This window comes from Oncorhynchus tshawytscha, linkage group LG14, assembly GCF_018296145.1.
Source record: "Oncorhynchus tshawytscha isolate Ot180627B linkage group LG14, Otsh_v2.0, whole genome shotgun sequence".
In the NCBI taxonomy this organism is placed as follows: domain Eukaryota; kingdom Metazoa; phylum Chordata; class Actinopteri; order Salmoniformes; family Salmonidae; genus Oncorhynchus; species Oncorhynchus tshawytscha.
In genome coordinates, this window is record NC_056442.1 from 110,028 (window position 1) to 134,924 (window position 24,897).

The following is a 24,897-nucleotide window of genomic DNA, read 5'->3' on the forward strand; positions in this document are numbered from 1 at the left end:
TGCACTATGTCATAACAGCTATATGCCCTGCACTATGTCATAACAGCTATATGCCCTGCACTATGTCATAACAGCTATATGCCCTGCACTATGTCATAACAGCTATATGCCCTGCACTATGTCATAACAGCTATATGCCCTGCACTATGTCATAACAGCTATATGCCCTGCACTATGTCATAACAGCTATATGCCCTGCACTATGTCATAACAGCTATATGCCCTGCACTATGTCATAACAGCTATATGACCTGCACTATGTCATAAGAGCTATATGCCCTGCACTATGTCATAACAGCTATATGCCCTGCACTATGCCATAACAGCTATATGCCCTGCACTATGCCATAACAGCTATATGCCCTGCACTATGCCATAACAGCTATATGCCCTGCACTATGTCATAACAGCTATATGCCCTGCACTATGCCATAACAGCTATATGCCCTGCACTATGTCATAACAGCTATATGCCCTGCACTATGTCATAACAGCTATATGCCCTGCACTATGTCATAACAGCTATATGCCCTGCACTATGTCATAACAGCTATATGCCCTGCACTATGCCATAACAGCTATATGCCCTGCACTATGTCATAACAGCTATATGCCCTGCACTATGTCATAACAGCTATATGCCCTGCACTATGTCATAACAGCTATATGCCCTGCACTATGCCATAACAGCTATATGCCCTGCACTATGTCATAACAGCTATATGCCCTGCACTATGTCATAACAGCTATATGCCCTGCACTATGCCATAACAGCTATATGCCCTGCACTATGTCATAAGAGCTATAACACACAGCGTGTTGAAATATCTTCCCCTAATATAGACTCCAAATTCCTCTCCCACGCATTCTAATGATGTGGCTTCATATGCAAAGCAGCTCCTGTTATGGAGGAAGGACAGGGAAGGGTTAAATATGAAGGCTGTTTTGTTACAATAGAGAGAGAAAAACCCCTCCGTCAGCCCTCATGAGGAAGGGAGAGAGAGGGGGAGGCTAGGCAGGTCGGGCGGATGTGTTTACCTCCCCGTATCCGCTGGTTACGAGCTGCTGCACCGTGTTACAGCTCTGGGGTTGTCCCTGGGCAGGGAGGAAGTACGCAGCAGCTCTTTGAGGTAGGTAGGAGGTGTGTGTGTGTGTGTGTGTGTGTGTGTGTGTGTGTGTGTGTGTGTGTGTGTGTGTGTGTGTGTGTGTGTGTGTGTGTGTGTGTGTGTGTGTGTGTGTGGAGCGCTCCGCGTTCCTCTTACCGTCCTTCTCAGCCTCGTCTGTGAGGGCTGAGGCCCCTGGCCCCGTTCTGGCTGGGCCTTGGCAACGCGCCCTGTCCTCTCCTCCATCTCCATCCCCCTCTCTCCGCTCGCGCTGGCTGTCTGCCAAGTCCACCGCCGCCCCTCCTCCCTCCTTCTCCTTCAGTTCCAGCTCAGAGAAGCGCAGCATAGCACGCTACAGACACACACACACACACACACACAGTCATGAGACCGACCCTGCGCTGCTCTCTTTTTCTCTCTCTCTCTCTCTCTCTCTCTCTCTCTCTCTCTCTCTCTCTCTCTCTCTCTCTCTCTCTCTCTCTCTCTCTCTCTCTCTCTGCACGAGACCTCTTTCCCTGCTCCTCTACTAAGGGTCTGCGTCCCCAAAGGCCAAATTGACTTCCTTCCTCCTTCCCTTATTTCCTCCCTTTAGTTATGGTCTCCTTTCCGTCATCTGCACTGACGTGGATGCAAGAGCTGACAGGGTGAACGCCAGCCTCTGGAGAGCTGTTTGTTTTGTAGCCTAACCTTCACCTGTCAACTTGTTGTGAGATCAGATTAGTGCAGATTGAGGAAGGAGAGGGGACAAGGAAAGGAAGCCATTTTAGACTCTCTGTTGACTCTCTCTGTAGCCATTCATGCTTTACAGTGAGGTCACCTCAACAACAGCTAACAACATTGACATCAATAAAACAGTTATGGTCTGGTAACAGAACTACATGCCCATTGTCCACTTTTACTCCTGACTGGCTGTCTAACAGAAACACACAAAAACAACGACAGAAAAGCCTGATTCTTTTACTACGCTCCTGAAACCGCAAAAACCAAAATGAAAATAATAATTTGTCAAATTTTGGAATAAGAAGTGTAAATGAACTGACCTCACAGTAAGCAGCAGGTTGACTTAATTTACTGTCCTCTTGTGTTAAGCCTTCCATCTAAGTAATTGAATTAAACGGGTACTCAATATTTTTGGCCAGTCATTTCAGTCATACAACTGTCATTTCAGTGATATAGAAAACTGACATTCATTAATATTAAAACGCATCCTATTAACATCACACAGTTATGCATATGAATTGATTTAATAAACAAGTCAGAGTAGCAAGGTAAACAGAGGTGTGAATTAAGCAATAAGGCCCACGCTGGTGCGGTATATGGTCAATATACCACACCAGCGTGGGCTAAGGGCACACCACACGGCTAAGGGCTGTTCTTAAGCAAGACGCAACACGGAGTGCCTGGATACAGCCCTTAACCGTGGTATATTGGCCATAAACCACAAACCCCCGAGGTGCCTAATCGCTATTATAAATTGGTTACCAATGTAATTAGAGCAGTAAAAATACATGTTTTGCCATACCCTTGGTATACGGCTGTCATCCAATCAGCATTCAGGGCTCAAACCAACCAATTTATTTTAGCCTATAGATCATATTCAATACAACAGGGTTTCTGGCAGCCAAATGCCAATCTAGAAAGACATGAACACTGGAGCACACAATCTTGGGCATCATAGAAACCTCCCTGTTGGGCTCCCATATACAAAACATTAATTCAGTGGTAAATCAATGACCAGGCAGCTGAGGCTGGGGAATAGGGCTGAGGCTGGGGAATAGGGCTGGGGTTGGGGAATGAGGCTGGGGAATAAGACTGGGGTTGGGGAATGAGGCTGGGAAATAGGGCTGAGGCTGGGAAATTGGGCTGGGAATAAGGCTGGGGTTGGGGAATGAGGCTGGGGAATAAGGCTGGGGTTGGGGAATAAGGCTGGTGTTGGGGAATGAGGCTGGGGAATAAGGCTGGTGTTGGGGAATGAGGCTGGGGAATAAGGCTGGTGTTGGGGAATGAGGCTGGCGAATAAGGCTGGTGTTGTGGAATGAGGCTGGGGAATAAGGCTGGTGTTGGGGAATGAGGCTGGGGAATAAGGCTGGTGTTGGGGAATGAGGCTGGGGAATAAGGCTGGTGTTGGGGAATGAGGCTGGGGAATAAGGCTGGTGTTGGGGAATGAGGCTGGGGAATAAGGCTGGTGTTGGGGAATGAGGCTGGGGAATAAGGCTGGTGTTGGGGAATGAGGCTGGGGAATAAGGCTGGGGTTGGGGAATGAGGCTGGGGAATAAGGCTGGGGTTGGGGAATGAGGCTGGAGAATAAGGCTGGTGTTGGGGAATGAGGCTGGGGAATAAGGCTGGTGTTGGGGAATGAGGCTGGGGAATAAGGCTGGTGTTAGGGAATGAGGCTGGGGAATAAGGCTGGGGTTGGGGAATGAGGCTAGGGAATAAGGCTGGGGTTGGGGAATGAGACTGGGGAATAAGGCTGGGGTTTGGGGAATGAGACTGGGGAATGAGGCTGGGGAATAAGGCTGGGGTTGGGGAATGAGGCTGGGGAATAAGGCTGGGGTTGGGGAATGAGGCTGGGGAATAAGGCTGGGGTTGGGGAATAAGGCTGAATGAGGCTGGGGAATAAGGCTGGGGTTGGGGAATGAGGCTGGGGTTGGGGAATGAGGCTAGGGAATAAGGCTGGGGTTGGGGAATGAGACTGGGGAATAAGGCTGGGGTTTGGGGAATGAGACTGGGGAATAAGGCTGGGGTTGGGGAATGAGGCTGGGGAACAAGGCTGGGTTGGGGAATGAGACTGGGGAATAAGGCTGGGGTTTGGGGAATGAGACTGGGGAATAAGGCTGGGGTTTGGGGAATGAGACTGGGGAATAAGGCTGGGGTTGGGGAATGAGGCTGGGGAATAAGCCTGGGGTTGGGGAATGAGGCTGGGGAATAAGCCTGGGGTTGGGGAATGAGCCTGGGGAATAAGGCTGGGGTTGGGGAATGAGGCTGGGGAATAAGGCTGGGGTTGGGGAATGAGGCTGGGAAATAAGGCTGGGGTTGGGGAATGAGGCTGAGGAATAAGGCTGGGGTTGGGGAATGAGGCTGGGGAATAAGGCTGGGGTTGTGGAATGAGGCTGGGGTTGGGGAATGAGGTGGGGGAATAAGGCTGGGGTTGGGGAATGAGGCGGGGGAATAAGGCTGGGGTTGGGGCAAGAGCCGCTCTAGTTGCAGGGCTGTGTTGAGTCGGTTTAGCGGAGGTTGGGCTGCTAGTGGGCGCTAATCTCCACCGTCGGAGAAGGACTGGGAATTGGCCAGGATTCCACTAGAGCAGAGCTGAGAGAGCCAGGCTGTCTCTGCACCCCAGCGCTCAGCCAACAGAGCTAGGAGGAGGATGGGGGAGAGGGGGAGGGGAGGTTTTCAGAGTATAATTTGAGGACAGAGGAGCCTTTTGGGGACTGGGAGAAGGGAGGGGGCTGGCTGCTCTACCTCTATCCCTCCCCTCCTTCACCAACATCTATCCCCCAATCCCCAGGCCTCACCTGCAGGTTAACAATAGCCCGGGGCTGTAAGAGCCTGACAGGCTGCCATGGCACACACACACACACACACACACACACACACACACACAGCCAGCAGCTTAGCTTCTGCCTGGCTGAGCAGCGCGGGAACACACACACACACACAGCGTGTTGTGTTCACTCGCTCTCTCTGTGAACTAAAACACCACGCAGTGGAGGGCAGCTCCACGGGCTCATAGCGTGGGCGGGGGTGAGGAGGCGGGAGGATTGCAGGAAGGGAGGGAGGGAGACAGAGGGGAGGGAAGGCAACGGCCAACAGTAATTATACTGGAGCTTGTGGAGACGGGGCTTGGCAGGGCAGGGGGGCTGATACAGAGCAGAGAGCTTCGTACTTCCAACTCCACTGCTCTCTATAGACCACCATCTCCTTTAGATCTGCCCAGTGAAATGACTGGCTGAAATCTTAGAAAAACACATCCTATCAGTCTTCCTTCCTTATGGTCCCAACTGCTAAAACACCAGATGAAAGTCATCATCAAATCCCAAATCTTGATTTTCAATCAGGTGTGTTTTTCCTGGGTTGGAACAAAAGCCAACACATACTGCTTTGCTGTAGGAACCAGGAAAGGAGATGATTTTAAAGACTTTAAAAGGGTTAGGTATGTATGTGTTCTGGGAGATTACCTGCAGTGCCCGCTGCTCTCTGCTTAGCTTGCTGGAGTCGGCGTACAGCTCGGTGGTGACACACTTGATGCGGTCACCAACGTAGCCAGAGGAGTTAGCGATGCGCTTGGCCAGGCTGGACCTCCTGGCCCTGGGGCAGCCTTGGTCGTCGTACTCCTCACCCTCGTGGGACTCTGTGTCCGTGTGCATGTCCTTGTCCAGGTCCGAGTAGTGGTCCATGGTCCTTTCATTCCTAAACCCAGATTCGTTCAAGGTGCGTTCCCTAGGAGAGTGGTCTGCGGAGGTGCGGTCCTCGCAAGAGCGGACCCTACATGTAAGATCCACACGTGTACGGTCCCAAGAGCTGCGGTCCTTAAAAGTACAGTCCTCATGCGTGTGGTCCCAGAAACTGCGGTCCACAGAGGTGTGGTCCTCAAAAGTACAGTCCCTGCTCTTAAGGCCCTCTAAAGATTGGTCTCTACGGTCCCAAGAGGTGCGGTCTCCAGAAGTCCTTGCGCAGCGAAGGGTCTGCTCCTCTGGCAGGTCAGAGATGGGGCTGCTTTCTGCAGGGCTGGGGCTGTCCTCCTCATGTCTGGGGAAAGGGCAGGGGGAGAGGGAGGGGGGCTCAGGACGGAGGGAGGAAGGGTGGAAGCCCAGCCACAGCTGGCTGCGTTGCTGCTGGTCTGCCTGCCTGTGGGCCTGGCCTGGCCTGAGTTCAACAGCCTGGCCGGTACGGAGCATGTGCTGGAGCTCTGCCTCTCTCCCCTCGTTTCTCCCGATACTCCCACTACCCACAGGTTTGGAAGGGTCTCCTCTCTTAGCGCATGGAGAGACAGCTTTGGTCAGGGGAGAGTCGCTGTCCCCATCGTCTTGGATTAAGTCGATACAGACTATCTCCTCTCTAGCTCCCGTCAGGGGCTTGTGGTTGAGGCTCTTTGAGCCCAGGCCTGTGGACCTGTCGGTCTCTCTGTCCCCCCTGCGGGTGTGTTTAGTGTCTGGGGCCTGGGTCTTGTAGGCCGGGGCAGAGCCCTCGTGTTGCTGCCAAATCTTCTCCTTGGGCCTGGACCTGAGCTCCTGCAGGCGCTCGCTGGTCTTGAGGCCCAGGCTTGTGTGGGGGGAGGACATGAGGGGGTGGACCATCTCCTGGGAGTCATGGAAGGTCAGGTAGTCCCCGTGACTGGGGGATGCCGTATGGGAGGCCATGCTTGGGGGCAGGCGGGGTGGGTACAGGCTGCTGCTGCCCAGCAGAACAGGGTGGGGGTACAGTGGGCCTTTGCCTGGCATGGACATGTGGGGCAGGGACATGCTCTCCTGGACCGAGTAGGGCAGGTATCTGTTAGCGTAAGCTAGGCTAGGGGGCAGATAGCCGTCACTCTGGGGAAGGTAGAGGTGGCTGGGGGGGTGGCCGGATGGATGGCTGTTGTCTAAGTGGGGCGGCTGCTGGGGTTTGAAGGGCATCTCCTGAGCCTCTGGTTTCTTCAGGGGTTTCCCAGAAGAGGGATGGCTGCCCACTCTGTTGGAAGAGGGGGCTGTCTCAGAGTAGTTGGGGGAGGATCTTAGCCAATCACCGTTGACCTTGGGAGAGGGGGAGGCAGAGGACGGTCGGCTCCCAGAAGGGGCTAGCACAGCTGGGGCATGGCTGGGGGCGACAGCCCCATCGACCTCACCTATCCTGGGACAGGAAGAGCTTCGCTGCTGCGGCGAAGACAAGTTCTCCAGGTTTTTATGTTTGATGACGGAGGGGTCTTTGTTGTGGTTGGCGTCTGAGCTGGAGCTGTCGTGGACCGGGGTCGGGCTGGGCACCACCCAGGAGGAGCGTAAAGTGCTAATGATCTCAGGCCTCTCAGAGGTTTTGGAGGAAGCCCCTGACGGGGAGAGGGTCTCTTTGAGGAGCTCCCGGCTGGGGGGTAAGCCGTATCGAGCCGCGGGCGAGTAGCCCAGCTTAGCCAAGGCCTCTAGTTTTGGGGGGAATCCGTTGGGGGAGCCTTCCAACTCCAGGATTTTGGCTGACAGATCCAGAGGCTTGTCCGCAGGGTCTTTGGCAGGAGCCTGTAGTACTGCTGGTCTATCAGAGGACAAAGTCTTTAAAGGGGACTGGCTCCGCTTCCTTTCCCCATTCCTCTCCACATTCCTGTGCTCTGAGCTGCTGCCCTGCTCTTTGGCTTTGTGGGTGTTGCTGCCGGACCGCACCGGGGAGCGGTGCTCAGAGGACATGCTGCTCATGTAGAAAGGATGGGACACCGACAGGGAGGAAGAGGTGGTGGTGGTGGAGGAGCAGGGAGGGCTTCTGAACAGTGACTTCTGGATGTCCAAAGTGCTGTTGTCTATGAGAGGAGAGGGGGGAGGGACTGAGGTCTGGGGAGGGTGGGGGGCTGTGCGGGGGGACTGCATTATAAGTGCTTGGGTGGAGTCCACTGGTAGGCTGCTGCTAATGCCAGTCCCAGCACTACTACTGGTAATACTGCTACTGTTGTGAATGCTGCTGCTTCCAGAGCTCTTACTAGAGGAAGTCCGGCTGAGCTTACTACTGCTGCTGTTGTTGTGCTGCCTGTCACTATGGGACTGGGGCTGCCTGTCTCTACTGTGTGACTGGTGATGGGGTTGGGACTGGGACTGCCTGTCACTATGTGACTGGGGTTGGGACTGGGGCTGCCTGTCACTGTGTGACTGGTGATGGGGTTGGGACTGGGGCTGCCTGTCACTATGTGACTGGTGATGGGGTTGGGACTGGGGCTGCCTGTCACTATGTGACTGGTGATGGGGTTGGGACTGGGGCTGCCTGTCACTATGTGACTGGTGATGGGGTTGGGACTGGGGCTGCCTGTCACTATGTGACTGGTGATGGGGTTGGGACTGGGGCTGCCTGTCACTATGTGACTGGTGATGGGGTTGGGACTGGGGCTGCCTGTCACTATGTGACTGGTGATGGGGTTGGGACTGCTGGTGGGCCTGGTGCTGCTGGTGAAGCTGGGACCCATAGGGGAGGCCTCATGGTGAATCCGGGGCCCCAGACCCTGCATCGGTGAGAGGGTGTTGGGGACCACCGTGGCCATGGGGATCCTCATAGGAGGGGCCAGGGGGGAGGAGATGGGGGCCGGGGGGTACGGGGGCATGTAGAAGAGGCGCTCTGCCCCAGCAGCGCTACCCCCCGCCCCTCCACACAGGGACTGGTAGGCCAGGTGCTGGGGCAGGTAGGGTGAGGGCTGGGACAGGAACGAGGCCTTGTACATGTTGAGGGCTGCGTATTTGGAGGAGTCCAGGAAGGGGTACAGTCCGGGGTCCGCGTACGGGTTTACTGCCCAGGGAAGTCGCAGGAAGCCGTTGTTGCCGTTGAGGCCCAGCTCAGAGGGTTTATCTCCAGGCCCCACACGCCGCTCCATTCCCAGGCCCTCCCCTCCTCCACCAGGCCTCTGCAACCCAGGGGGAGAGCTCTTATACAGACCCACATAACCGTTACCAGGCTTCCTGCCGTCCAAGGTCAACCCTTCGGGTTTGTAGACTAGGTCGTAGCCCAGGGGCAAGGAGGAGACCCCCTCCCTGGCTTTTTCGGAGGCGGACAAGGTGCGGATTCCCGGGTAGACCATCCCTCCGTGGACGCGGAGGCTCTCCCTCATCAGGCTGCTACGGTCCATGCCCAGGGCAGCTAGCGGGTTCATTCTGCAAGCAGCACTCGCATCCACCTGCAACAAGACAACACACAACGCCAAAGAGAGGGATGAGAGACTGAGCCTTATAGCACTAAAGGGATGATATTCTCATTTATACATGTTTATGGTTTCTCAGCATACTGTGGAGTCCTACTAGACAAGCTCTCGTGATATTACATTCGAGAATATTAAAGTGAATAAACTCACTTTTGGAAATATAATAAGTTGAATTTCCCCTCAATAAAAACAGATCCACTATCAACTTTTAAAGCTGTAGTAAGACCCTCTTTAACAGTTAACACAAATCAAGAGACCACTATACGTAGACGTGGGTATATTTTGTAGAATTTCCATTAGAGGCACATTAGTAATACATCTCCATTAATCAAGCACGGGGGGATTCATTTAACAGAGAGCTCCATTTTAAAAGGCCCTGTCTCCATACTGTAACCACAACACTTAAGAACACGTCTCCGGACCCACTCTACAACAAGGGAAAGTCAAGGTCATTGGAGAGACGCTACACAAGCAGCAGAATATGGAGCCTTGCTTTGCAAATGGCACCTTATTCCCTATTTAGAGCACTACTCTGGTCAAAGTAGTGCACTACATAGGGAATAGGGTGCCATTGGATTGAATCCTTGCTCTATCTGGCTCTTGTAAGAGGGAAGCGCTAGCTGCAGCTGATTCCTAACAGGTGAAGAGAAGCCTTTGAGGCAGCCAGGCAAACGACATGTATCAGTCTGATCCATCATCACTAGCATGGGGATTCATGTCTACCTGGATTGCTGATGTACCGCTACAGTAGACCAGCCCTCTGTTCTACTCCCACAGACCAAACCATACCTGGGTTCAAACAGTATTGGTTTTTATTCAAATACTTCAGCTGCACTTGACTGAGCCTGCCTGGCACAATGGAACCAATGAAATCATCCCAAAAGTGCACATTTTCACCCAACTCATACTGCAAGGCTCAATCAAACACTCAAAGTATTTTGCCTGCCATAGAGCGAGTCCATGACAGAGTAGAGTACTGATGCCAGGAAGTGGATTAATTGAGTTTCCTGCCTGCCCACGGTACGGTACGGGGGCGGCTGTTTGATTCATCTCCTATTGGATCAACTGCAGGACCCATTTAGAAATGATAGCAGGCAGCCCAGTGGAGGAGTAGCTACACCACAGTAATCCTACATCCAAATGAAAACCAAAGCCCTTGTGGAGGGCTCTTCCAGGTCTGCCATACACTACATTACAGACAGGGCTTCATATCGTAGCTTACCATGCTTTGTGTGATGTGGTGGTTCCTGGATGGTTAGATCCACATGGGTAGTCTGCCTCCCACCATCCCTCACTGGTACAATCCTGTCAAGACAAAGACAGAACAACTGTGTGTTACCATCAATCAATCAATCAAATTTATAAAGCCCTTTTTACATCAGCAGACGTCACAAAATGCTTATACAGAAACCCAGCCTAAAACCCCAAAGAGCAAGCAATGCAGAAAAGCAGTGGCTAGGAATAAGTGCTTAGAAAGGCAGGAACCTAGAGAGCGCGTGACAAATAGCGTAAGACTGAGTCAAAACAGCAGGTGACAAGGTAGCAGGTCGGGTGAACTGGTCAGGGTTCCTCTTAGAAAGAAAATATACAACTATCAGAACTAAAACGACAAATAATTGATGTTGGCACAAGATGGAGGGAGTTGAAGCATAACTAACTAAATGATGCTGGTATGTGTATTGTTAAGAAAATAAAATCTTTGAACAAAAAAAGAAACCCAGCCTGAAACCGGGAGAGAGGAGGAAACCGAGAGAGAGGAAGAAACCAGGAGAGAGGAAGAAACCAGGAGAGAGGAGGAAACCGAGAGAGAAGAAGAAACCGAGAGAGAGGAGGAAACTGAGAGAGAGGAAGAAACCGAGAGAGAGGAGGAAACCGAGAGAGAAGAAGAAACCGAGAGAGAGGAGGAAACCGAGAGAGAGGAAGAAACTGAGAGAGAGGAGGAAACCGAGAGAGAGGAAGAAACCGAGAGAGGAGGAAACCGAGGGAGAGGAAGAAACTGAGAGAGGAGGAAACCGAGGGAGAGGAAGAAACTGAGAGAGGAAGAAACTGAGAGAGGAGAAAACCGAGAGAGAGGAAGAAACCGAGAGAGAGGAAGAAACAGAGAGAGAGGAGGTAACCGAGAGAGAGGAGGAAACCGAGAGAGAGGAGGAAACCGAGAGAGAGGAGGAAACCGAGAGAGAGGAGGAAACCGAGAGAGAGGAGGTAACCGAGAGAGAGGAAGAAACCGAGAGAGAGGAAGAAACCGAGAGAGAGGAAGAAACAGAGGTAGGAGGTAACCGAGAGAGAGGAGGAAACCGAGAGAGAGGAGGAAACCGTGAGAGAGGAGGAAACCGAGAGAGAGGAGGAAACCGAGAGAGAGGAGGTAACCGAGAGAGAGGAAGTAACCGAGAGAGAGGAAGAAACCGAGAGAGAGGAAGAAACCGAGAGAGGGGAAGAAACCGAGAGAGAGGAAGTAACTGAGAGAGAGGAGGAAACTGAGAGAGAGGAGGAAACCGAGAGAGGAGGAAGAAACCGGGAGAGGAGACAACCGAGAGAGAGGAAGAAACTGAGAGAGGAGGAAAGCGAGAGAGAGGAAGAAAACCGAGAGAGAGGAAGAAAACCAAGAGAGAGGAAGTAACAGAGAGAGGATGAAACTGAGAGAGGAGGACACCGAGAGAGAGGAAGAAACTGAGAGAGAGGAAGTAACCAAGAGAGGAAGTAACCGAGAGAGGAAGTAACCGAGAGAGAGGAGGAAACCGAGAGAGAGGAAGAAACCGAGAGAGAGGAAGTAACTGAGAGAGAGGAAACCGAGAGAGAGGAAACCGAGAGAGAGGAGGAAACTGAGAGAGAGGGAGGAAACCGAGAGAGAGGAAGTAACCGAGAGAGGAAGTAACCGAGAGAGGAAGTAACCGAGAGAGGAAGTAACCGAGAACCGAGAGAGGAGGAAACCGAGAGAGAAAAACCGAGAGAGAGGAGGAAACCCGAGAGAGAGGAGGAAACCGAGAGAGAGGAGGAAACCGAGAGAGAGGAAGAAACCGAGAGAGAGGAGGAAACCGAGAGAGAGGAGGAAACCGAGAGAGAGGAGGGAACCCGAGAGAGAGGAAGAAACCTGAGAGAGAGGAAGAAACCGAGAGAGAGGAGGAAACCGAGAGAGAGGAAGAAACAGAGAGGAGGAAACCGAGAGAGAGGAGGAAACCGAGAGAGAGGAGAAACCGAGAGAGAGGAGGAAACAGAGAGAGAGGAGGAAACCGAGAGAGAGGAGGAAACAGAGAGAGAGGAAGAAACCGAGAGAGAGGAGAAACTGAGAGAGAAGGAACCGAGGGAGAGGAAGAAACTGAGAGAGAGGAGAAACCGAGAGAGAGGAAGAAACTGAGAGAGGAGAAACCGAGAGAGGAAAAACTGAGAGAGAGGAGGAAACCGAGAGAGGGAGGAAACCGAGAGAGGAGAAAACCGAGAGAGAGAGGAGAAAACCGAGAGAGAGGAAGAAACCGAGAGAGAGAAAAACCGAGAGAGAGGAAGAAACTGAGGGAGAGAGAGAGAAGGAAACCGAGAGAGAGGAGGAAACCGAGAGAGAGGAGGAAACCGAGAGAGAGGAAGAAACCGAGAGAGGAGAAACCGAGAGAGGAGGAAACCGAGAGAGAGGAGGAAACCGAGAGAGGAGGAAACCGAGAGAGAGGAGAAACCGAGGAAACCGAGAGAGAGGAGGAAACCGAGAGAGAGGAAGAAACCGGAAACCGAGAGAGAGGAAGAAACCGAGAGAGAGGAGGAAACCGAGAGAGAGGAGGAAACCGAGAGAGAGAGGAGGAAACCGAGAGAGAGGAGGAAACCGAGAGAGAGGAAGAAACCGAGAGAGAGAAACCAAGAGAGGAAAACCGAGAGAGAGGAGGAGAGAGGAAACCGAGAGAGAGGAGGAAACCGAGAGAGGGAGGAAACCGAGAGAGGAGAAAACCGAGAGAGAGGAGGAAACCGAGAGAGAGGAGGAAACCGAGAGAGAAGAAACCGAGAGAGGAAAACCGAGAGAGAGGAGAAACCAAGAGAGGAGGAAACCGAGAGAGAGGAGAAACCGAGAGAGAGGAGGAAACCGAGAGAGAGGAGAAACCGAGAGAGGAGGAACCGAGAGAGAGGAGGAAACCGAGGGAGAGGAGGAAACCGAGAGAGAGGAAACCAGAGAGGAGGAAACCAAGAGAGAGGAGGAAACCGAGAGAGAGGAAGAAACCAAGAGAGGAAAACCGAGAGAGAGGAGGAAACCGAGAGAGAGGAAAGAGGAAGAAACCGAGAGAGGAGGAAACCGAGAGAGAGGAGGAAACCGAGAGAGAGGAAGAAACCGAGAGAGAGAAACCGAGAGAGAGAGGAGGAAACCGAGAGAGAGGAAACCGAGAGAGAGGAAGAAACCGAGAGAGAGGAGGAAACCGAGAGAGGAGGAAGAACCGAGAGAGAGGAGGAAACCGAGAGAGAGGAAGAAACGAGAGAGAGGAGGAAACCGAGAGAGAGGAAGAAACCCGAGAGAGAGAAACCGGAGGAAACCGAGAGAGAGGAGGAAACCGAGAGAGGAAGAAACCGAGAGAGAGGAAGAAACCGAGAGAGAGGAGGAAACCGAGAGAGAGAAACCGAGAGAGGAACCGAGAGAGGAGGAAACCGAGAGAGAGAGAGGAGAAACCGAGAGAGAGGAGGAAACCGAGAGAGAGGAGGAAACCAAAGAGGAGGAAACCGAGAGAGAGGAGGAAACCGAGAGAGAGGAGGAGGAAACTGAGAGAGAGGAGGAAACCGAGAGAGAGGAGGAAACCGAGAGAGGAGAAAAACCGAGAGAGAGGAGGAAACCGAGAGAGAGGAGGAAACCGAGAGAGAGGAAGAAACCGAGAGAGAGGAGGAAACCGAGAGAGAGGAGGAAACCGAGAGAGAGGAGGAAACCGAGAGAGAGAAGAAACCGAGAGAGAGGAAGAAGAGGAAGAAACTGAGAGAGAGGAAACCGAAACCGAGAGGAGGAAACCGAGAGAGAGGAGAAACCGAGAGAGAGGAGGAAACCGAGAGAGGAAGAAACCGAGAGAGGAGGAAAACCGAGAGAGAGGAGGAAACCGAGAGAGAGAAACCGAGAGAGAGGAAACCGAGAGAGAGGAGGAAACCGAGAGAGGAAAACCGAGAGAGAGAGAAACTGAAGAGAGAAACCGAGAGAGGAGGAAACCGAGAGAGGAAGAAACCGAGAGAGAAGAAACCGAGAGAGAAACCGAGAGAGAGGAAGAAACCGAGAGAGAGGAAGAAACCGAGAGAGGAGAAAACCGAGAGAGAGGAGGAAACCGAGAGAGAGGAGGAAGAAACCAAGAGAGAGAGGAAAACCGAGAGAGGGAGGAAACCGAGAGAGAGGAGAAACCGAGAGAGAGGAGGAAACCGAGAGAGGAGAGAAACCGAGAGAGAGGAGGAAACCGAGAGAGAGGAGGAAAACCGAGAGAGAGGAGGAAACCGAGAGAGAGGAGAAACCGAGAGAGGAGGAAACTGAGAGAGAGGAAGAAACTGAGAGAGGAGGAAACCGAGAGAGAGGAAGAAACCGAGAGAGGAGGAACCGAGAGAGAGGAAGAAACTGAGAGAGGAGGAACCGAGAGAGAGGAAGAAACTGAGAGAGAGGAGGAAACCGAGAGAGAGGAGGAAACCGAGAGAGAGGAAGAAACCGAGAGAGAAGGAGAGGAAACCGAGAGAGAGAGGAAACCGAGAGAGGAAACCGAGAGAGAGGAAGAAACCGAGAGAGGGAGGAAACCGAGAGAGAGGAGGAAACCGAGAGAGAGGAAGAAACCGAGAGAGAGGAGGAAACCGAGAGAGAGGAGGAAACCGAGAGAGAGGAGGAAACCGAGAGAGGAGGAAAACCGAGAGAGGAGGAAACCGAGAGAGAGGAAGAAACCGAGAGAGAGGAAGAAACCGAGAGAGGAGGAAACCGAGAGAGAGGAAGAAACTGAGAGAGGAGAAAACCGAGAGAGAGGAACCGAGAGAGAGGAAGAAACTGAGAGAGAGGAGAGAGGAGGAAACCGAGAGAGGAGGAAACCGAGAGAGAGGAGGAGAAGGAAACCGAGAGAGAGGAGAAACCGAGAGAGAGGAGGAAACCGAGAGAGAGGAAGAAACCGAGAGAGGAAGAAACCGAGAGAGAGGAGGAAACCGAGAGAGAGGAGGAAACCGAGAGAGAGGAGGAAACCGAGAGAGAGGAGGAAACCGAGAGAGAGGAGGAAACCGAGAGAGGAGGAAACCGAGAGAGAGGAGGAAACCGAGAGAGAAACCGGAGGAAAAACCGAGAGAGAGGAGGAAACCGAGAGAGAGGAAGAAACCGAGAGAGAAACCAGAGAGAGGAGGAAACCGAGAGAGAGGAGGAAACCAGAGAGAGGAGGAAACCGAGAGAGAGGAGGAAACCGAGACCGAGAGAGGAGAAACCGAGAGAGAGGAGGAAACCGAGAGAGAGGAGGAAACCGAGAGAGAGGAAGAAACTGAGAGGAGGAAACCGAGAGAGAGGAAGAAACCGAGAGAGGAGGAAAACCGAGAGAGAGGAGGAAACCGAGAAGAGGAAGAAACCGAGAGAGAGGAGGAAACCGAGAAACCGAGAGAGAGAGGAGGAAACCGAGAGAGAGGAGAAACCGAGAGAGAGGAGAAACCGAAGAGAGGAGGAAACCGAGAGAGAGGAAGAAACCGAGAGAGAGGAGGAAACCGAGAGAGAGGAGGAAACCGAAAGGAGGAAACCGAGAGAGAGGAGGAAACCGAGAGAGGAGGAAACCGAGAGAGAGGAGGAAACCGAGAGAGAGGAAGAAACCGAGAGAGAGGAGGAAACCGAGAGAGAGGAGGAAACCGAGAGAGAGGAGGAAACCGAGAGAGAGGAAGAAACCGAGAGAGAGGGAGGAAACCGAGAGAGAGGAAGAAACCGAGAGAGAGGAAACTGAAACCGAGAGAGAGGAGAGAAACCGAGAGAGAGGAGGAAACCGAGAGAGGAGGAAACCGAGAGAGGAGGAAACCGAGAGAGAGGAGGAAACCGAGAAGGAGAAACCGAGAGAGAGGAAGAAACCGAGAGAGAGGAGGAAACCGAGAGAGAGAGGAAACCGAAACCGAGAGAGAGGAGGAAAAACCGAGAGAGAGAAGAAACCGAGAGAGGAAGAAACTGAGAGAGAGGAGGAAACCGAGAGGAGAAACCGAGAGAGAAACCGAGAGAGAGGAGGAAACCGAGAGAGAGGAAGAAACCGAGAGAGAGAAGAAACCAAGAGAGGAGGAAACCGAGAGAGAGGAGGGAAACCGAGAGAGAGGAGGAAACCGAGAGAGGAGGAAACCGAGAGAGAGGAGGAAACCGAGAGAGGAGGAAACCGAGAGAGGAGGAAGAAACCGAGAGAGAGGAGGAAACCGAGAGAGGAGGAAACCGAGAGAGAGGAGAAACCGAGAGAGAGGAGGAAACCGAGAGAGAGGAAGAAACCGAGAGAGAGGAAGAAACCGAGAGAGAGGAAGAAACCGAGAGAGAGGAAGAAACCGAGAGAGAGGAAGAAACCGAGAGAGAGAGAAACCGAGAAGAAACCGAGAGAGGAGGAAACCGAGAGAGAGGAAACCGAACCGAGAGAGAGGAGGAGAGAGGGAAGAAACCGAGAGAGAGGAAGGAAACCGAGAGAGAGGAAGAAACCGAGAGAGGAAGAAACCGAGAGAGGAAGAAACCGAGAGAGAGGAAGAAACCGAGAGAGAGGAAGAAACCGAAACCGAGAGAGAGGAAGAAACTGAGAGAGAGGAGGAAACCGAGAGAGAGGAGGAAACCGAGAGAGAGGAAGAAACCGAGAGAGAGGAAGAAACCGAGAGAGAGGAAGAAACCGAGAGAGAGGAGAAACCGAGAGAGAGGAAGAAACCGAGAGAGAGGAGGAAACCGAGAGAGAGGAGGAAACCGAGAGAGGAGGAAACTGAGAGAGAGAAGAAACCGAGAGAGAGGAGGAAACCGAGAGAGAGGAAAAACCGAGAGAGAGGAGGAAACCGAGAGAGAGGAAGAAACCGAGAGAGAGGAAACCGGAGAAAGGAAACCGAGAGAGAGGAGGAAACCGAGAGAGAGGAGGAAACCGAGAGAGGGAGAAACCGAGAGAGAGGAGGAAACCGAGAGAGAGGAAACCGAGAAACCGAGAGAGGAGGAAACCGAGAGAGGAGAAACCGAGAGAGAGGAGGAAACTGAGAGAGGAGGAAACCGAGAGAGAGGAAGAAACCGAGAGAGAGGAGGAAACCGAGAGAGAGGAAGAAACCGAGAGAGGAGGAAACCGAGAGAGAGGAAGAAACCGAGAGAGGAGGAGAGAAACCGAGAGAGAGGAAGAACCGAGAGAAACTGAGGAGGAAGAACCGAGAGAGGAGGAAACCGAGAGAGAGGAGAAACCGAGAGAGGGAAGAAACCGAGAGAGAGAGGAAACCGAGAGAGGGAAGAAACCGAGAGAGAGGAGGAAACCGAGAGAGAGAGGAAACCGAGAGAGAGGAGGAAACCGAGAGAGAGGAAAGGAGAGAAAACCGAGAGAGGAGGAAACCGAGAGAGAGGAAGAAACCGAGAGAGAGGAGGAAACCGAGAGAGAGGAAGAAACCGAGAGAGAGGAAAAACCGAGAGAGAGGAGGAAACCGAGAGAGAGGAGGAAACCGAGAGAGAGGAGGAAACCGAGAGAGAGGAAGAAACCGAGAGAGAGGAAGAAACCGAGAGAGGGAGGAAACCGAGAGAGAGGAAGAAACCGAGAAACCGGAGAGAGAAACCCGAGAGAGAAAAACCGAGAGAGAGGAGGAAACCGAGAGAGAGGAGAAACTGAGAGAGAGGAGAAAACCGAGGGAGGAGGAAACCGAGAGAGGAGGAAGAAACCGAGAGAGAGGAGGAAACCGAGAAGAAACCGAGAGAGGAGGAAACCGAGAGAGAGGAGGAAACCGAGAGAGAGGAAAAACCGAGAGAGAGGAAGAAACCGAGAGAGAGGAGGAAACCGAGAGAGAGGAGGAAACCGAGAGAGAGGAGAAACCGAGAGAGAAACCGAGAGAGAGGAGGAAACCGAGAGAGAGGAGGAAACCGAGAGAGAGAAGAAACCGAGAGAGAGAAGAAACTGAGAGAGAGAGGAGGAAACCGAGAGAGAGGAGGAAACCGAGAGAGAGGAAGAAACCGAGAGAGAGGAGGAAACCGAGAGAAGGAAGAAACCGAGAGAGAGGAGGGAAAGAGGAAGAAACCGAGAGAGGAGAAACCGAGAGAGGAGGAAACCGGAAAGGAGGAAACCGAGAGAGAGGAGGAAACCGAGAGAGAGGAGGAAACCGAAACCGAGAGAGAGGAGGAAACCGAGAGAGAGGAAGAAACCGAGAGGAGGAAACCGAGAGAGAGGAGGAAACCGAGAGAGAGGAGGAAACCGAGAGAGAGGAAAAACCGAGAGAGAGGAGGAAACCGAGAGAGAGGAGGAAACCGAGAGAGAGGAGGAAAACCGAAAGGAGGAAACTGAGAGAGAGGAAGAAACCGAGAGAGAGGAGGAAAACCGAGAGAGAGGAGGAAACCGAGAGAGAGAGGAAACCGAGAGAGAGGAGGAAACCGAGAGAGAGGAAGAAACCGAGAGAGAGGAAGAAACTGAGAGAGAGGAAGAAACCGAGAGAGAGGAAGAAACCGAGAGGGAGAAACCGAGGAAGAAACTGAGAGAGAGAGGAAAAACTGAGAGAGGAAAAACCGAGAGAGAGGAGGAAACCGAGAGAGAGGAGGAAACCGAGAGAGAGGAAGAAACCGAGAGAGAGGAGAAACCGAGAGAGGAAACCGAGAGAGAGGAGGAAACCGAGAGAGAGGAAGAAACCGAGAGAGAGGAAGAAACCGAGAGAGAGGAGGAAACCCGAGAGAGAGGAAGAAACCGAGAGAGAGGAGGAAACCGAGAGAGAGGAGGAAACCGAGAGAGAGGAGGAAACCGAGAGAGAGGAAGAAACCGAGAGAGAGGAGGAAACTGAGAGAGGAGGAAACAGAAAAGAGAGAGAGAAAAACCGAGAGAGAGGAGGAAACCGAGAGAGAGGAAGAAACCGAGAGAGAGGAAGAAACTGAGAGAGAGGAGGAAACCGAGAGAGGAAGAAACTGAGGAGGAAAACTGAGAGAGAGAGGAGGAAACCGAGAGAGAGGAGGAAACCGAGAGAAGAGAGGAGGAAACCGAGAGAGAGGAAGAAACCGAGAGAGAGGAAGAAACCGAGAGAGAGGAGGAAACCGAGAGAGAGGAAGAAACCGAGAGAGAGGAGGAAACCGAGAGAGAGGAGGAAACCGAGAGAGAGAGAGAAAGGAAGAAACCGAGAGAGAGGAGGAAACCGAGAGAGAGGAGGAAACCGAGAGAGAGGAAACCGGAAAGGAGAAACCGAGAGAGAGGAGGAAACCGAGAGAGAGGAAGAAACCGAGAGAGAGAGGAGGAAAAACCGAGAGAGAGGAGGAAACCGAGAGAGAGGAAACCGAGAGAGGAAAAACCGAGAGAGAGAAGAAACCGAGAGAGAGGAGGAAACTGAGAGAGAGGAGGAAACCGAGAGAGAGGAAGAAACCGAGAGAGAGGGAGGAAAAACCGAGAGAGAGGAAGAAACCGAGAGAGAGGAAGAAACCGAGAGAGAGGAGAAACCGAGAGAGAGGAAGAAACCGAGAGAGAGGAGGAAACCGAGAGAGGAGGAAACCGAGAGAGAGGAAAAAACCGAGAGAGAGAGGAAACCGAGAGAGAGGAGGAAACCGAGAGAGAGGAGAAACCGAGAGAGAGGAGAAGAAACCGAGAGAGAGGAAGAAACCGAGAGAGGAGGAAACCGAGAAAGGAAAACCGAGAGAGAGGAGAGGAAACCGAGAGAGAGGAAGAAACCGAGAGAGAGGAAGAAACCGAGAGAGAGGAGGAAACCGAGAGAGAGGAAGAAACCGAGAGAGAGAGGAAACCGAGAGAGAGGAGGAAACCGAAAGAGAGAGAGAGAGGAGAAACCGAGAGAGAGAGGAGGAAACCGAGAGAGAGAAACAGAGAGAGAGGAAAACCGAGAGAGAGGAAGAAACCGAGAGAGAGGAGAAACCGAGAGAGAGGAAGAAACCGAGAGAGAGGAGGAAACCGAGAGAGGAGAAACTGAGGAGAGAAAACCGAGAGAGAGGAGGAAACTGAGAGAGGAGGAAACCGAGAGAGAGGAGGAAACCGAGAGAGAGGAGGAAACCGAGAGAGAGGAAAAACCGAGGAAACTGAGAGAGAGGAAAAACCGAGAGAGAGGAAGAAACTGAGAGAGGGAAAACCGAGAGAGAGGAGGAAACTGAGAGAGAGGAAACCGAGAGAGAGAGAAACCGAGAGAGAGAAACCCGAGAGAGAGGAGGAAACCGAGAGAGAGGAAGAAACCGAGAGAGAGGAGAAACCGAGAGAGGAAGAAACCGAGAGAGAGGAGGAAACCGAGAGAGAGGAGGAAACCGAGAGAGAGGAGAAACCGAGAGAGAGGAGAGAGAGAGAAACCGAGAGAGAGGAGGAAACCGAGAGAGAGAGGAGAAGAAACCGAGAGAGAGGAGGAAACCGAGAGAGAGGAAACCGGAAACCGAGAGAGAGGAGGAAACCGAGAGAGAGAGGAAACCGAGAGAGAGGAAACCGAGAAAGGAAACCGAAGAGAGGAGGGAAACGAGAGAGAGAGGAAACAGAAACAGAGAGAGAGGAGAAACCGAGAGAGAGGAAAACCGAGAGAGAGGAAGAAACCGAGAGAGGGGAAGAAACTGAGAGAGAAGGAAACCGAGGGAGAGGAAGAAACTGAGAGAGGAGAAAACCGAAGGAGAGGAAGAAACTGAGAGAGGAGAAAACCGAGAGAGGAGGAAACCGAGAGAGAGGAGGAAACCGAGAGAGGAGGAAACCGAGAGAGCAGGAAACCGAGAGAGAGGAGAAAACGGAGAGAGGAAGAAACCGGGAGAGTTGGAAACCGAGAGAGAGGAAGAAACTGAGGGAGAGGAGGAAACCGAGAGAGAGGAGGAAACCGAGAGAGAGGAGGAAACCGAGAGAGAGGAGGAAACCGAGAGAGAGGAGGAAACCGAGAGAGAGGAAGAAACTGAGAGAGGAGGAAACCGAGAGAGAGGAAGAAACCGAGAGAGAGGAGGAAACCGAGAGGAGGAAACAGAGAAGAAAAACCGAGAGAGAGGAGGAAGAAACCGAGAGAGAGGAAGAAACCGAGAGAGAGGAAGAAACCAAGAGAGGAGGAAACCGAGAGAGAGGAAGAAACCGAGAGAGGAGGAAACCGAGAGAGAGGAGGAAACCGAGAGAGAGGAGGAAACCGAGAGAGGAGAAAACCGAGAGAGAGGAGGAAACCGAGAGAGAGGAGGAAACCGAGGGAGAGGAAGAAACCGAGAGAGGAAACCGAGAGAGAGGAGGAAACTGAGAGAGGAGGAAAAAGAGAGAGAGGAAGAAACCGAGAGAGAGGAGGACACCGAGAGAGAGGAAGAAACTGAGAGAGGAGGTTACCGAGAGAGAGGAAGAAACTGAGAGAGAGGCGGAAACCGAGAGAGAGAAGAAACTGAGAGAGAGGAAGAAACCGAGAGAGAGAAGAAACTGAGAGAGAGAAGAAACCGAGAGAGGAGGAAACCGAGAGAGAGGAGGAAACTGAGAGAGGAGGAAACCGAGAGAGAGGAAGTAACCGAGAGAGGAAGTAACCGAGAGAGAGAGGAGGTAACCGAGAGAGAGAAGTAACCGAGAGAGAGAGGGAACCGAGAGAGGAAGAAACCGAGAGAGAGAAGAAACCGAGAGAGAGAGGAAACCGAGAGAGAGGAAGTAACCGAGAGAGGAAGTAACCGAGAGAGAGGAGGTAACCGAGAGAGGAAGTAACCGAGAGAGAGAAGAAACCGAGAGAGAGAAGAAACCGAGAGAGAGGAGGAAACCGAGAGAGAGGAAGAAACCGAGAGAGAGAAGAAACTGAGAGGAGAAACCGAGAGAGGAAACCGAGAGAGAGGAGGAAACTGAGAGAGAGGAGGAAACCGAGAGAGAGGAGGAAACCGAGAGAGAGGAGGAAACCGAGAGAGAGGAGGAAACCGAGAGAGAGGAGGGAAACCCGAGAGAGAGGAAGAAACCCGAGAGAGGAAGAAACCGAGAGAGAGGAGGAAACCGAGAGAGAGGAAGAAACAGAGAGGGAAAACCGAGAGAGAGAGGAGGAAACCGAGAGAGAGGAGGAAACCGAGAGAGAGGAGGAAACCGAGAGAGAGGAGGAAACAGAGAGAGGAGGAAACAGAGGGAGAGGAGGAAACAGAGAGAGAGGAAGAGACCGAGAGAGGGGAAGAAACTGAGAGAGAAGGAAACCGAGGGAGAGGAAGAAACTGAGGGAGGAGAAAACCGAAGGAGAGGAAGAAACTGAGAGAGGAGGAAACCGAGAGAGAGGAGGAAACTGAGAGAGGAAGAAACAGAGGGAGGAAGAAACCGAGAGAGAGGGGGAAACCGAGAGAGAGGAGGAAACCGAGAGAAGGAAACCGAGAGAGAGGAGGAAACCGAGAGAAGGAAACCGAGAGAGAGGAGGAAACCGAGAGAGGAGGGAAACCGAGAGAGAGGAGGAAACCGAGAGAGAGGAGGAAACCGAGAGAGAGGAAGAAACCGAGAGAGAGGAAAATACCGAGAGAGGAAGAAACCGAGAGAGAGGAAAAAAACTGAGAGAAAGTAACCGAGAGAGGAAGAAACCGAGAGAGAGGAAGAAACCGAGAGAGAGGCAGAAACCGAGAGAGAGGCAGAAACCGAGAGAGAGGAAGGAACCGAGAGAGAGGAAGAAACCAGAGAGAGGAAGGAACCGAGAGAGAGGAAGAAACCAGAGAGAGGAAGGAACCGAGAGAGAGGAAGAAACCGAGAGAGAGGAGGAAACCGAGAGAGAGGAAGTAACCGAGAGAGGAAGTAACCGAGAGAGGAGGTAACTGAGAGAGGAAGTAACCGAGAGAGAGAAGAAACCGAGAGAGAGAAGAAACCGAGAGAGAGGAGGAAACCGAGAGAGAGGAAGAAACCGAGAGAGAGAAGAAACCGAGAGAGAGAAGAAACCGAGAGGAGGAAACCGAGAGGAGGAAACCGAGAGAGAGGAGGAAACCGAGAGAGGAAGAAACCGAGAGAGAGGAAGTAACCGAGAGAGAGGAAGTAACAGAGAGAGGAAGAAACCGAAAGAGGAAGAAACCGAGAGAGAGGAAGAAACCGAGAGAGAGGAGGAAACCGAGAGAGAGGAGGAACCCGAGAGAGAGGAGGAAACCGAGAGAGAGGAGGAAACCGAGAGAGAGGAGGAAACCGAGAGAGAGGAGGGAACCCGAGAGAGAGGAAGAAACCCGAGAGAGAGGAAGAAACCGAGAGAGAGGAGGAAACCCGAGAGAGAGGAAGAAACAGAGAGGAGGAAACCGAGAGAGAGGAGGAAACCGAGAGAGAGGAGGAAACCGAGAGAGAGGAGGAAACCGAGAGAGAGGAGGAAACAGAGAGAGAGGAGGAAACAGAGGGAGAGGAGGAAACAGAGAGAGAGGAAGAGACCGAGAGAGGGGAAGAAACTGAGAGAGAAGGAAACCGAGGGAGAGGAAGAAACTGAGGGAGGAGAAAACCGAAGGAGAGGAAGAAACTGAGAGAGGAGGAAACCGAGAGAGAGGAGGAAACCGAGAGAGGAAGAAACAGAGGGAGGAAGAAACCGAGAGAGAGGGGGAAACCGAGAGAGAGGAGGAAACCGAGAGAAGGAAACCGAGAGAGAGGAGGAAACCGAGAGAAGGAAACCGAGAGAGAGGAGGAAACCGAGAGAGGAGGGAACCGAGAGAGAGGAGGAAACCGAGAGAGAGGAGGAAACCGAGAGAGAGGAAGAAACCGAGAGAGAGGAAAATACCGAGAGAGGAAGAAACCGAGAGAGAGGAAAAAACTGAGAGAGGAAGTAACCGAGAGAGGAAGAAACCGAGAGAGAGGAAGAAACCGAGAGAGAGGCAGAAACCGAGAGAGAGGCAGAAACCGAGAGAGAGGAAGGAACCGAGAGAGAGGAAGAAACCAGAGAGAGGAAGGAACCGAGAGAGAGGAAGAAACCAGAGAGAGGAAGGAACCGAGAGAGAGGAAGAAACCGAGAGAGAGGAGGTAACCGAGAGAGAGGAGGAAACCGAGAGAGAGGAAGAAACTGAGAGAGAGGAAGTAACCGAGAGAGGGGAAGAAACCGAGGGAGGAACAAACAGAGGGAGGAAGAAACCGAGCGAGAGGAGGAAACCGAGAGAAAAGAAACAGAGAGAGGAGGAAACCGAGAGAGAGGAGGAAACCGAGAGAGGGGATGAAACCGAGAGAGAGGAGGAAACCAAGGGAGAGGAAGAAACCGAGAGAGAGGAAGAAACCGAGAGAGAGGAGGAAAACCGAGAGAGGAAGTAACCGAGAGAGAGGAAGAAACCGAGAGAGAGGAGAAAACCAAGAGAGGAGGAAGAAACCGAGAGAGAGGAGGAAGAAACCGAGAGAGAGGAGGAAACCGAGAGAGGAGGTAACCGAGAGAGAGGAGGAAACCGAGAGAGAGGAGGAAACCGAGAGAGGAAGTAACCGAGAGAGAGGAGAAAACCAAGAGAGGAGGAAACCGAGAGAGAGGAGTCAACCGAGAGAGAGGAAGAAACCGAGAGAGAGGAGGAAAAAACCGAGAGAGTGGAGAAAACCAAGAGAGGAGGGAACCGAGAGAGAGGAGTCAACCGAGAGAGAGGAAGAAACCGAGAGAGAGGAGGAAAAAACCGAGAGAGTGGAGAAAACCAAGAGAGGAGGAAACCGAGAGAGAGGAGTCAACCGAGAGAGAGGAAGAAACCGAGAGAGAGGAAGAAACCGAGAGAGGGGAAGAAACCGAGAGAGAGGAGGAAACCGAGAGAGGAGGCAACCGAGAGAGGAGGCAACCGAGAGAGAAGAAACTGAGAGAGGAAGAAATCGAGAGAGAAGAAACTGAGAGAGAGGAGAAAACCAAGAGATGAGGAAACTGAGAGAGGGGAGAAAACCAAGAGAGGAGGAAACTGAGAGAGAGGAAGAAACCGAGAGAGAGGAAGAAACCGAGAGAGAGGAAGAAACC

General features: G+C 52.5%; 1 protein-coding gene across 1 annotated transcript in view; it reads right to left on the reverse strand.

The window, feature by feature from the left end:
- LOC121839213 (BCL-6 corepressor-like) overlaps positions 1–24,897 on the reverse strand; it is a 71,861-nt gene that overhangs the window by 34,808 nt on the left and 12,156 nt on the right. Inside the window, 7 exon segments of the mRNA XM_042296659.1 lie at positions 1,263–1,455; positions 2,144–2,200; positions 5,282–6,431; positions 6,433–6,475; positions 6,478–8,218; positions 8,221–8,940; positions 10,187–10,269. Of these exon segments, the coding sequence (XP_042152593.1) occupies positions 1,263–1,455; positions 2,144–2,200; positions 5,282–6,431; positions 6,433–6,475; positions 6,478–8,218; positions 8,221–8,940; positions 10,187–10,189 (3,907 nt within the window). The 5' untranslated portion in view covers positions 10,190–10,269.